The 12,304-nt window shown below is 29.1% G+C and overlaps 1 protein-coding gene across 1 annotated transcript in view; it reads left to right on the forward strand.

The window, feature by feature from the left end:
• The window catches only part of LOC135928524 (nipped-B-like protein A), a 45,228-nt gene that overhangs the window by 11,150 nt on the left and 21,774 nt on the right, over nt 1-12,304 (forward strand). Inside the window, exons 11-26 of the mRNA XM_065464980.1 lie at nt 120-206; nt 473-595; nt 998-1,106; nt 1,552-1,697; nt 2,448-2,528; nt 4,126-4,226; nt 4,936-5,074; nt 5,556-5,644; nt 5,956-6,088; nt 6,338-6,481; nt 7,252-7,287; nt 7,933-8,022; nt 9,629-9,825; nt 10,802-11,028; nt 11,564-12,053; nt 12,173-12,266. Coding sequence (XP_065321052.1) covers nt 120-206; nt 473-595; nt 998-1,106; nt 1,552-1,697; nt 2,448-2,528; nt 4,126-4,226; nt 4,936-5,074; nt 5,556-5,644; nt 5,956-6,088; nt 6,338-6,481; nt 7,252-7,287; nt 7,933-8,022; nt 9,629-9,825; nt 10,802-11,028; nt 11,564-12,053; nt 12,173-12,266 — 2,286 coding nt within the window. The remainder of the gene's footprint in view (nt 1-119; nt 207-472; nt 596-997; nt 1,107-1,551; nt 1,698-2,447; nt 2,529-4,125; nt 4,227-4,935; nt 5,075-5,555; nt 5,645-5,955; nt 6,089-6,337; nt 6,482-7,251; nt 7,288-7,932; nt 8,023-9,628; nt 9,826-10,801; nt 11,029-11,563; nt 12,054-12,172; nt 12,267-12,304) is intronic.

Consider the following 12,304-nt stretch of genomic DNA (forward strand, 5'->3'; position numbering starts at 1 on the left):
AGTGAAAGCTTTTCAGAAATATCTAATGAAAATACACAAAATTGCCACAAAAAATATTATATATTAAGTATTTAGATTATAATAAATAACATTTTATTATTCTTTTTTAAAAAAAAAAGCTCAACGTAGAGAAGATGATTAAAGTATTCAACGTGTTTATCTGGAATATCAAAGACGGCATGAAAGTTCTCCCTCTAATGCAACAAGTACACTTTCACTTATATGCAAAACATGTCCAGTGTTTACATAACGGCAGGGGGGGGTAGGATCCATTCACATCTATATTATCTTTCAGTAAATAATAGGTCAGCTCCTAAGAAGGTATATAGCAAATTTTATGAGGGGCCTAGGGGTAAATATGGGTATGTTGCCTTTAATTTTTTTCACTCTCAATCAAGTGTATAAGTTTTTTTTATCGTTATTATTTTTTTGGTTTAAAACTCATAAATCACTCTTTTTTTTATTCCACAAGGGTAATGAGAACGAGGACGAAACCAAATTATGGGAAGAACTAGCTTGGGAGCGAGTATTCCGCAGCGCGGATTGTTGTTTAACCTCTCTTTACGTCTTAACGTCTTCCCACATATCAAAAAAGGTTATTCACGTCTCATATTATTTTTTTTATACATAAACCAAGGTCCTAGCAAGCTATTAACATCGCGCGATTTTATTCGTAAGTAGGTAAGTAGTTTTAAATCAAACAACCGTGTAAAGAGCAGGTGTAAAAGATCAAAATAATTGCACAATTTATTTCAAAATGGAATATAATTGTGTATTGCTTGCTGGGATGTAGTTCAACATTTCATTTATTGGCAAAATTATAATTATCGTGTTATTTTCTCCACTTTTAATTATGTGGTTGCAATTAAATATAGTTTTTATCTACATGACATTGGGTGTTTTTAAAATTGCAACTCACTCAAAAAATTTATCAGCGATAATTTTTTTTATAAATCCCCTTTTTTTATTTTCATATTGGACCCCCGCCATACTTTAGTTGTTTATGGAGGACGTGATTGAGATCATCATTCAGTTTACCAAATACCATTTGATCAATACAATATACCCCGAATTCGATCCGGTATACAAGATAAACAAGTCCAAAGGTATTTATCAAAAATCGATTTAATGTTCTTTTTTTTGTCAAATGAGCTTGAACTTAATTCTCACTATATAACTACTTGGCCAATCCATAGGCTGGAACATCTATCTCGCCATTGATTTTTATAATTAGATGAGATACCTTGATATTTTACAGGCTAATCTGCATAAATCAGGATTGTGGCTTTTTAAAACATTATATTTTGTTTATAGGGAAATATTTTTTCATGACTCTATGACCTTTTGATCAACGACATTTTTGGCCACCAGAGGTTATAGTATGGTTCGGACTAAAAAATTTATATTTTGGATGTCCAGTAACAATTTAAAAAAATTTTTCAAAAAAATTTAAAAATTTAAAAATGTAAATTTATTTTTTATTTTTTGGAATGCATTAGTTATTTGTTTTTTGTATTATAAAAAAATTTTGCTTCTTCCAATAAAAAAAAGATTTTTACGTGAAGAGTAAACGACATAAAAGCCATCAGGTCGAAAGCAAATGCACTCTCACTCTTTATAACAAATTAAACGAGATAGTTAATATGCTGGCCGAACTGATAGAGGTGCAAACGTTTACCGATTCGTCCATCATACTGGTAATTAGCGGCAATATAAAAACATTTTATGATATTTTTACGAAATATTTTAGAAACCTACAGTACAGACCCAGGCTTTAGTTATGCCACCCTTAGTTATGTTAAAATCCTTTTTTTTTAAAAACCCAGGTTAGAACATATAAAATCCATCTTGGCCATAATAGACCAAAATTTGAATACAAACTCGGATCAGGCATCTAACTCATATCAGTGTTGTTAATTTTCCGGTAGAGTCGAATGGCCCGACATTTGTAGATTTCGTTGCAATGATTTATCCCGACTTATCTCGAATGATAAACAAGTCGAGAGATATGTTTTTACAATCTAAATGAGTGGATCCCGTTTGGCTCCATCTGATAATCAACAACACTACCCGGTTACTTATTTACTGAGTATAGTTGGGTAATGGCTAAATGCCAGTTAATTTGGCTCAATCTACAGTCACGTACCAAAGAAAATCCGTTACTGTTACGTTTTAATATATATTTGTTTATTTCAAAATTTGAGTTGTTGAAAAACCCCTAGTCCAAAGTGATAATTTTTGGCTTGAAACTCCTTTTAGCCGATTTTTTAGCGGCCAATAATTGGCATAAACGGCTAAAAATATAGTAATTACCTATAGTACTGCATGTCTCAATAATTTCTAATTTTAATCGTAGTTTTTGGAGAAGAAGGTTAAAATTTCTCAACTTTTTAAACATTGCATTATTCTCTTTCCTTAAATATAAAATTATTCGTTTAATAAAATAGATTTCGTCGTTAGGAACCCAGCCATTTTTCGTCGAAAATATAAGCGACTTACAATTGAACGCTCTAAGACTCATAACTTCGGTAATGATATTCGTCTATATATTTTTTTTTCTTAAGTAGTTATTTATAAAATAAACTTTTCTTTTTTATTTTAACCCCTTTCAAAACAAATATTTTCTGGAATTTTATGAACCCGATTAAAACAAAGTAATTATAAATTATACGATTAGATTTGAATCGCCATTTTGTAAAATTTTTACTTCAAGTGATTTGTAATCATGTTTGAAAATATAAATGATTTTTTGATAAACCACTAAAATAATAATACTTTTTATTGATTTGAGCAACCGTTAATTACTTAATTTACGATGCACTTAAAACGCGTTTAATGATAAAAGTAGTCTTGTTAAATCATTCGATTTGTCCCTATTTTTAAAAACACCTCACTCAATATTTTAGCCAGAAAAATATTGCCTAAGTCTCAAGATTTTGCTAACCCTGCTATCTATGAGCAAAATCGACAAGTTTCCGTAATATTTTTTTGGATAAAATAACAACACTAGTTAAAATAATAGGATGTATTAACTTTTAAGATTGGAAACTTTTATACACAGCTTTAAAGAAAAGCTTTTAAACGCGACGTTAGAGAAACGTGCAGAACCAGAATATAATTCATATTTTGGGGGGCTTAGAATTTTACCTCTTAAAAAGTATCACGATACCTTTCAATTAAGAATTTACGATATATAATGCGAAATTTTATTATTGAAGTTAATCGTATTTGTTTTCCTTCCTCTGTGTGCACATGATTATAACATATTTGAAAAAAAAATAGTTCAAACAAATATAATGAAAACATCACACCTCTTATGATGGCGCACCAAATAATTAATATTTATTTCATCTCAATTTGGTTAAACATGTAGCCAATCCGATATCAGATACGAGTGATCGTATTGGTTGGTGTATATAAGATTCCTATGATCAGATCTGTTTTAGACCATTATATGAAGATATTAGATTTGTAGATCTGCACAGTCCTAGTTTTAATGTTCCCATTTTTTTTATAACCTATATCTCGAACTAGCTTTACCATTTTTTGTTCCTGGTGTAACGATTTAAGTATTTAGTTAGTAACGTCAAGTCGCCTAAATTATGAGACGCGAATTGATTTTTCTTATACTTTGAATTTTCAAGTTTGAACCTGTTTTAGACTTAGAATAAAACGGCTGCCGTTTTGCAGTTAGTATAAATAGAGCAATTTATCAAACACTTGTACCTAGATGTAAATTTTCGATAAGCGAAGTAAATGAGAGTCCCTTAGTAAATATTTGCAACATTTTGCTTCCTTATTTTTTGATTCGTATTCTATAAAAATAAAATTATTAATCTTGTTTATAAAATAGTGACTCCTTTAATTTTGAGTAATAATTAAATAAGACAAGTTTCTATTCTAAATGGGAAGAAAGGAAGGAAATTTAAAAATAGATCAAAGAAAACAACTTTTTATTTGATGATACTTATTCGTTAGTATATTTTTTTATTTTTGAGATATTTCGTCAATATTAATTTTGTTATCTTTTTGTCAATCTATCTCAAAAATAAATAAATAAAAGAACCAATTTGATAACCTTTTGAAAAATATTAATTATTATTTTTTGAAATATAATTTTCAAAGATATTTTCTAAATACGACAAACATCGACAATTAATTTTAGAGGACATTTTGTCATCTTTAGCCCGTTTGCCCCTGTCCAAACGCAATTTAAGATCTTACAAGTAATTGTCCAATCAATTTTTTAATTATGTAATTAGTTTTGAATTTTGTTCCTATATTATTATTTAAAATCAATATTTTAAGGATATATTTTTAGACTTGAGTATCGTGGATGGCTAGATTTAGCGTAGCTACTTAAATAATTTAATTCAAATTTTTTATTTAACATTCTCGTATTCCCCTTAATAATTGCTTGCTTTAAAATATACCTGTTCATAGACGACTGAAGTTGAACCGAAAAGATTAATAATTCCTTGCTAGTAGAGATGAAAAAATGGAACTTATTGGTCAACCCTAGTAATTGCATATGTACCTTAATCCTAATTGAATTTAATCCAGGATTTATTATATTTAGAATAAAAGCTTTTACCAGAATTAGCATTTTAACAATTTAATATACCCATATCACTTTGCCCCAACAAGAATGTTTATTATATAAATCGTTATTACCTCATTTCTTTTATATTATTTAAAATTTTAATAAATATGATGTTAAATTAGGGTAAAGTCAATGACAGAGACCAGGTGGGACCACCCGATTTAAAACACTGGACAAATTTAACCCTTTATAAAACTAACACAGGACTCCCAATTTCACTTAGCGAAATAATGGTCGGTATATTTCGTTTTAAGCATTCTAACTAAAATTCATGTATTATTAAAATAAATACATTTAATTGATCGATTCCCTCCCAAATTGATAAATAAAAGGATAAATTCTGAAGACTCAATTCAAATGGTCAGCGCTCTGGTGCTTCAACTTATTCATTGCATTGTTGATTTTCCACCCTTGTTTCATTTTAAAATGTCGACCGATAACCAATTAGTAGACGCCAACAACGAATACAAGGTAAAATAAATTTCTAAGGGGGTATATGAGGGGGGGGGGGTGGATAAATTGAAATAAAAATACTTTCCGCATTCAACTAAGCTTTATATATAGAAGCGAGAGGTAGAAAGCCCTGCCAAAATCCTTAAATTACTGATCACCTTTTCATCTTGGGCTCAAAAAGATTAATCGCTCTAGAGTCGTTACCTCTTGAAGACATTTTTGCATTAATAATTTTTTTTTATCATTACATTTAACTTAAATTTTCCCGCTATTGAAGGCTTAACCTATTTCCCTTAATATGAACAAAGCTTATTTAAATGTAAATTAAATTACCTTTATTTTCGTAAAAGCCATAATGTATTAAGATGATCAAACTTTCCTAAAGGTTTAAAAAAATAATATTTAATTTAGCCCTTTCCATTTTAATCATTAAATTTCAAAAAAAAATTGGCACACCAAAATAAAATCGAAAAATGATATTTTAATTAATACACCGTAGAATCTGCCCGACCACGATATAATGACGCTGAACTCTTACGGAAACGCGACTAAAACGGCGCACAACTTCTTAGCCATATTTCTGAAAAAGTTAAAATTTGAAATTTTATATTCCGTCTATTATTATAGTATTCACGCCAAGCCTTCCTCAATCTTTTTCTGTGGTTGACCAACCTCTATATAAGGTTATATATTTGATGTCAATCTAACCTATGTTTCACTAATGCCAGAATTAGGCCTACTATGAACACGATACATTCATATTGGTATATAATTTAAAAAAAATAGACAGCCTAATTCTAGCGCTCAAGTTGTGCCAGAATGATATATAATGGTTACGATGCACTTTACACAGCTTGCCTTGAATTTTAATATTTATACATCTTCTTACCTTTCATCAGATGCAGCGTGAGATCGTGTGAAGAAGATTTTAGAACTCTCTTCGACCATTTTGTCGACGATTTACTCACGACTGTCAATAAACCCGAATGGCCCGCTTCCGAACTGCTTCTCACAATACTGGGAGGAATATTGGTTAGAAAAAAATTTAATATTCCAAAGTTGACTTGTTTTCTTTCCCATCGAATAGATTTTGACATAAATTAAAGTCCCCAAAAAGTAGAAGTAATTATATTTTCTCTACAGTTCTCCATAAATCGCCATTTTTATAACTTTTTTTTATATCTAGGATTAGTTCTTCTCGATTAAAATTTTTTGTTAAATAAGGCAAGAATCATATATTAAAAAAATATTTACTATAAAATGGTCTTTAAAAAAAAACAGGTTCAAAATTTTAGCGATAGAAAAGTTGAGATTGCCCTCAGGCTCGCTTCCTTGGAATACTTGGGCAAGATTACCTCGAAGCTCAGGAAGGATTCCTTGACTAGTCAATCCGATGCTCTCGTTTTAAAGGAGATATTGGATCAAGTAAATTTTTTAAACAAAATTTATAAATATGAATATAAGACTAGTAAAAAGAAACTAAATGATAAAGATAAAGTATAAGAAGGAACCATGTATTATTTTTAAAAAAAATTGAAAAAAAAATATTATCTGGCCTCGTTTGTATATTGAGTTCTAAAGTTTTTTTTAAAAATGTGTTGAAAATTTTGTCATTATAAATAACTTTTAGATTTTTTTAAACATTACCAAAAACGTTTGATCTGTAAATGAATATAAAAGACCTAAATTGTTCTATGCCTCGAAGAATATCGGCGATAAATCCTAAAGGTGACCGTATCTCAATTTTAAAACATATGGCCACTTAATTATAAATTTTTAGCTCTAAAATAATTTTACTATTAATTACGATATATTTATTTTATATAATTATTTTGATAAACCATGATAATAATATATTTTTATATTAATAATATACTTATTAAGTTATTTTGTTTCCACATATTGACCTAATACAACAGAAAAATTCTTTATATTTTATAAGATTAAAATTGATTTTTTTAAATAAAATAATAACACTGGATTGTTGAGATGCAAGACACATTGGTTTTTGGTTTAAGAATATTGTTGTGTTGGAAGAGATAAAATAAAATCCCAATACGAATCACGTGATAGTGTAGCGATTATTTTTCCCCTACAAATATATATTTCTTAAAAAATTATATTCGATTATCCGCCCGCTAGAATTTAGGACGTCACTCATTTTAATGTTAAAACAAAATATTTATTTTTAACAGATTCGCACAGCTAACGAGGATTCTCTTCAGTACAATGTAAGTTTGAAAAAATAATTTTTCTTTTTCTGACCTTATTTAGTGGTCCTAATGTTTGAATATACATTATGATACTCAGAAATAATGTTATCGCGTTCAAATTAAACGCTTTCATGAACGAAGTTCGTTTTTTGAAAAAAATGATGAACGACTTTCGTTTTATTATTTTTGACGAAAACATGAACCCTTTCCTTTTTTGTACAATTTTAGAAAATTTTAATTGTATTCATTTGAAAATAAAAAATATTAAATGCAATTAAAAGGAGTTATTTTTCAATCAGCTGTTTCTTTTATCACATCTGATTTTTTTTAGCCAACCACTATTTCTGTCCTATAGTATAGTTTATTAATTTGAATATTATTTATAGATTAGCGTAAGCAAAAATTATTTGTTTTATAATAAAAGTTTATTTTATAACTGATTTTCTTAAAATGTAATATAATATTTATAATTAAATGAGATAAGTCTTTTAAGCCATAATGCAATACAATATATATAATTAAATATGATGAGTCTTAAGCCATATCTATGGGAAATAATCTATTTCTAAGCAGAAGTACGATCAGTCACCTTACCCTATTTAATATAACATTCAACTAAATTTGATATGATTTTTTTATTTTATTATTATATTTTTTTCAAAGGAATTGAAAAAGGAGCCAGAAACTTTGAAACTTCAGAGACTCTTATTGAACTACCTACAAGAAAATAGTGTAAACGATCCTTTTATTAGGGTAATTATTCCTTATATATAAATATAGCGATTTATTTTTGCACTTTTTATACTGTTTATTTTCTAAATTAATTTTTGATACGCCCTTGAGAAAACATCATCACAATTGGTCTCATTCCCCCTTCTCCTTTGATTATTTTCTTTACCCCCCAAAATCCTACTTTCAGCCTTAACGCAGTGGTGGATTGAACAGACAACCATTCCTACAGCGGCAAATGGATGCTTAAAAAGTTCCCTATGATCTGTGTTTAGATGATCACCGTCTTTACGAAGGGATATAGAATCACCTAAAAGGGGTTGATATCAGGAGCATCCGATTGTAAAAAAAATCCCCCTCCTCATCATTAAACTGAGGAGAAGAAGTCCAAGTTGAATCATTTCCAGACAGAACTTTTTTTCAAAGGGGTTTCCTAGACAGCATTTTTCCAGCAATTTTTTTAAAATTTATTTCAAAACAAAATAATTTGTTCAGTTTTTAGAAAAATCAAAAACTTAGGAAACTGCTTTGAAAAAACGTACTGACTGAAAATGGCCTAGCGCCGTTTTAGCGTTTTCCTCAGTTTTAAGTAAATATAGCGATAAGGATTTGCCAAAATAATCTGTGTTAATTTATGATAAAAAGGGGCGCTGATAGTCTGCAAGACGATCATATTAATTTGGGGTCAATATATTATAAAAAAATACTTGTATATCGTTGGCTGCTCTTGCTAACTCACATATCTGACTTTAAAAAAAATTTTTTTAGAAGGGGAAACAAAACAAACACAATTAATCAGAGATGAACCCCAATACCATTAATAGATTTTTTTAAAAATAAAATAAAATATAATCCACAAAAAAACTTGTTTATTTGAAAAAAAAGAGATTTTCTACAAATTTTTTTAGTTTTAAAATTTAAAAAAGACATAAAAAATGCCCTTTTCCATTTTAACGAAGACTTGTAGTTTGTAAATTTATAGACTTGAATAAAATTAATTTTCACCAGCAAGCTTTTAGAAGTAAAAAAAGAAGAGAAAATAGGGGGAAAAAAGAATTAACCTCCATTTATTTATTATTAATTAATAGGATTATTCAAAAATGAGTATGAATCGAATAATGAATTATTCGTATACTATTTCTTTTTGAACGAATTAAATAATTATACGATTCGAAAGGAAATTATTTTACTATTCGTTACTAAAACGAATAGTAAATCATTCGATTCGTTTGTGAATATGCCTATTATTTGATATCGGTTCATGAGATAAAAGGTAAAATATTGGATATGGGTTGGCCTGAGCCTACTATTTTACCTAACACTTTTATTTTTTCCCTATCTGTTTAGGAAATTTGTAAATTTTTTAAAATTTCTTATAAACGCATAAAATATAATTTATATTGCTTAATTATTATGTTAAGTATCGCACCATTTTTATCCCTTAAAATAGAAAGTTTTTTCTAAACAATAGATACTTTTGATATAATATTCATTTATGCCAAAAATAAATGATAAATGTCGTAAATGTTGGATACAACTTTAGGCATAGGCTACGATATAAAAGATCGTTATTTCATATAAAGGTTTTCTTCATATTGTAATATAAATAAATTCCCCTTTCCCATCCTAGTTTGCCAGAAAGTTTATTATCATTCAATGGTACTGCGACATCTTACTCAAGGCTAACAAAGCTGCGAACACTAATAAAAATAGCGATGCGACCGCGTCTACCCATGATATTAGTATTAATGAGTCTGCTAAGGTGTCTAACGAATCGCGTGCTACATCCCGTAAAACAGGACCTACTACCATCATTGAGACTAACAAGTTAAAATACTTTAAAAGGAAAATTATGTTTATATTTTCACATGCTTTAATATTAAGTTGCTTTCTGCTTTTAGAATTTTGTTTTGTTTGGTCCCCTAATAAATCCATTATTATGTTTTTCTTGGATTTAGCTAACGTTTCCTGCTTTACCAATCGTAACGATATGGAAACTTCTTAATACTTATAAGAAATAATAGATTAACCATTTTTGAATTCTTATTATAATTTTAGTCGAGAACGGTTTTTTTAAAAAATAATTTTTAAGAAAACAAATGGTGATTCTAATCTTTTTTTTTCACGATTTAGAATTAAAAAAAATGAACACGTAAACTTATCTCAAAATTAAAATATTTAAAGGTAATTTATCCCTTTGAATCAGAGTTTGAAATGCTCTTCAAAATTTTAAAAAAAAATTCAAAATATATTTTTGAGAAAGCTCAAATCGGTTTTTTGATCAAATTTTACCTATTCCAAATCTTTTATAAATAAATCTTAAGTCAAAGAAGTATTTTTGATAATCAAAATTAAAAAGTAAAACAACACACTTCTGAAAAATAAAACCAAAAAAAAATTATTTAAAAGTACCCTTTAAAAAAACGAATAGAAATTAACTCCATTTTCTTATCAATTTTTTTTTAACTAAAATTAATTAATTCTTTTTTAAAAAATATTATATTAAATATATAAAAAATTCCTAGTCAAAATAATATTATGTAAGCCTCGAGGTTTGGCAAATAGAGGTCCATACCTATCTGCCATCTATGAGCAACCAGGCTTACAAAATATTATTTTGACTAAAATCTTAATTGGCCCTTTTTAAAAATTCTACCCAAATCGGGCGTTTAACCAACACTAAAAAAGTCATTTGTTTTTTCCCCTTATAAATTAAAATAATAACTTTTTTTAAAAATAGCAAGTTGGAAATGATTATTTTTTCATGTCATTCATAATATGATATTTTAATTAACTTATACAGTGCATCCGGAAATGAATCTTCTAGCCATTCTTCCTCACATTCGTCCGACGACGAGAGCTCGGGTTCGAGCCACACCTCTCATTCCTCCGAGGATAACGACAAAACCTACGACCCCAAGTACATCAACAAAAGCGGCGAGAGGAGCAGAAAAAAAACCCGCAAAAAAAAGAGTAGCGGTAAAATTAAAACCAGCAAACATGGCGGAGTCAAGCTGAAAAAGGAAGAAGGTTTTGCTAATTTTGATCTAATAAATAAAAATAACGAGAGGGAACAGATGTTAGGACATTGAAAATAACCATAAAAATTTTTACAATGGCGTTATGCGCGTTTAAGCAAAAAATTTTCCCCTTTGGCCCCTTGCTCAATATATACCAATACGGAAAAACGTGATTTATAAACGTGAAGAGAAGAAAAAAATATTAAAAAGCCTTGCATAAGAGGTTTCTTTTTAATTTTTTTTGTAGGTATAGCCTTGTCTGGCCCGTATTTTTAAAATTTGATAATTTTGGTTATATTTTGAGGAATAATTTGAAAGAGAATTCGAAAATATAAGAATTGAATGAATGTTTAAATGTACTAACTCATTGTGATTTTTCGATAATTTAAATTTATTTGTTAAAAAAAACGTCTCATCCAGATTTGTAATTTTAGGCTCAGCTCAGCCCGGGGTTTTAAGGTCATATTATTAGTCTGCGCCGGGCATATATAGTCCGAAATTTTTTTTACTTAAAAAAAATATATGCATAAATCATGAAACGTTAGAATCCAATTCTTCGATCAAACCCGAAAAGGGCGACACTACGACAGAAGCCACTTTGACCCCTCCAAAAAATATATTAAAATCATCATCATCCTCCACCGCTAAACGTAAAAATTCCAAGAAAAAAAAGGTGCCCATCGACGAGAACAGCCTTGAATTCATGGAGTATCACAAAAATTTCCTCGTAGGGTTTGTTTATCCTTCTCTCAAGCCACCGACCTATAACAGTGATAGTGTCGGTAATGTCGCTTCCAGCGTTTTCAAGAAATCTAACATTCAAAATTCGAGTCACGAGAAGCTGGCGAACGAATCGGATGCTGTCATAAAAAGGGAAGAAGAAAAAGGGGAAAACCACGGCTCACTTTCCGCTAGTCAGGTCGATGTTACCGCGAAAGAAAGGGAAAGATGCATAGACGGAGCCCAATCGCAGGCAGCTTATCAAGCCACTTACGTGGGCATGAGCGGGAAATGCTTGTCCAAGGATATCAAAAAGTATACAGTTATATATATATCCCTAATTAAAATAAAATGTTGAAATGAGAATTATAAAATCTTAAAAAAAGCGATTTACATTATTTTAATAGAACATAACTCCCAACTTTTATTTATAGCATACATTTAGATACCGAGCAGTCAACTTTTATAGCAAAATATTTGGCTTCCAAACGTTTATTATGCAGAAGCTATGATATATACCTTGGTCAAGTAAGTCACTTTATAAAAAATATTTTTTTAACCATTTT

Source organism: Gordionus sp. m RMFG-2023, chromosome 4, assembly GCF_954871325.1.
Source record: "Gordionus sp. m RMFG-2023 chromosome 4, tfGorSpeb1-WG-v2, whole genome shotgun sequence".
Taxonomy (NCBI): domain Eukaryota; kingdom Metazoa; phylum Nematomorpha; class Gordioida; order Chordodea; family Parachordodidae; genus Gordionus; species Gordionus sp. m RMFG-2023.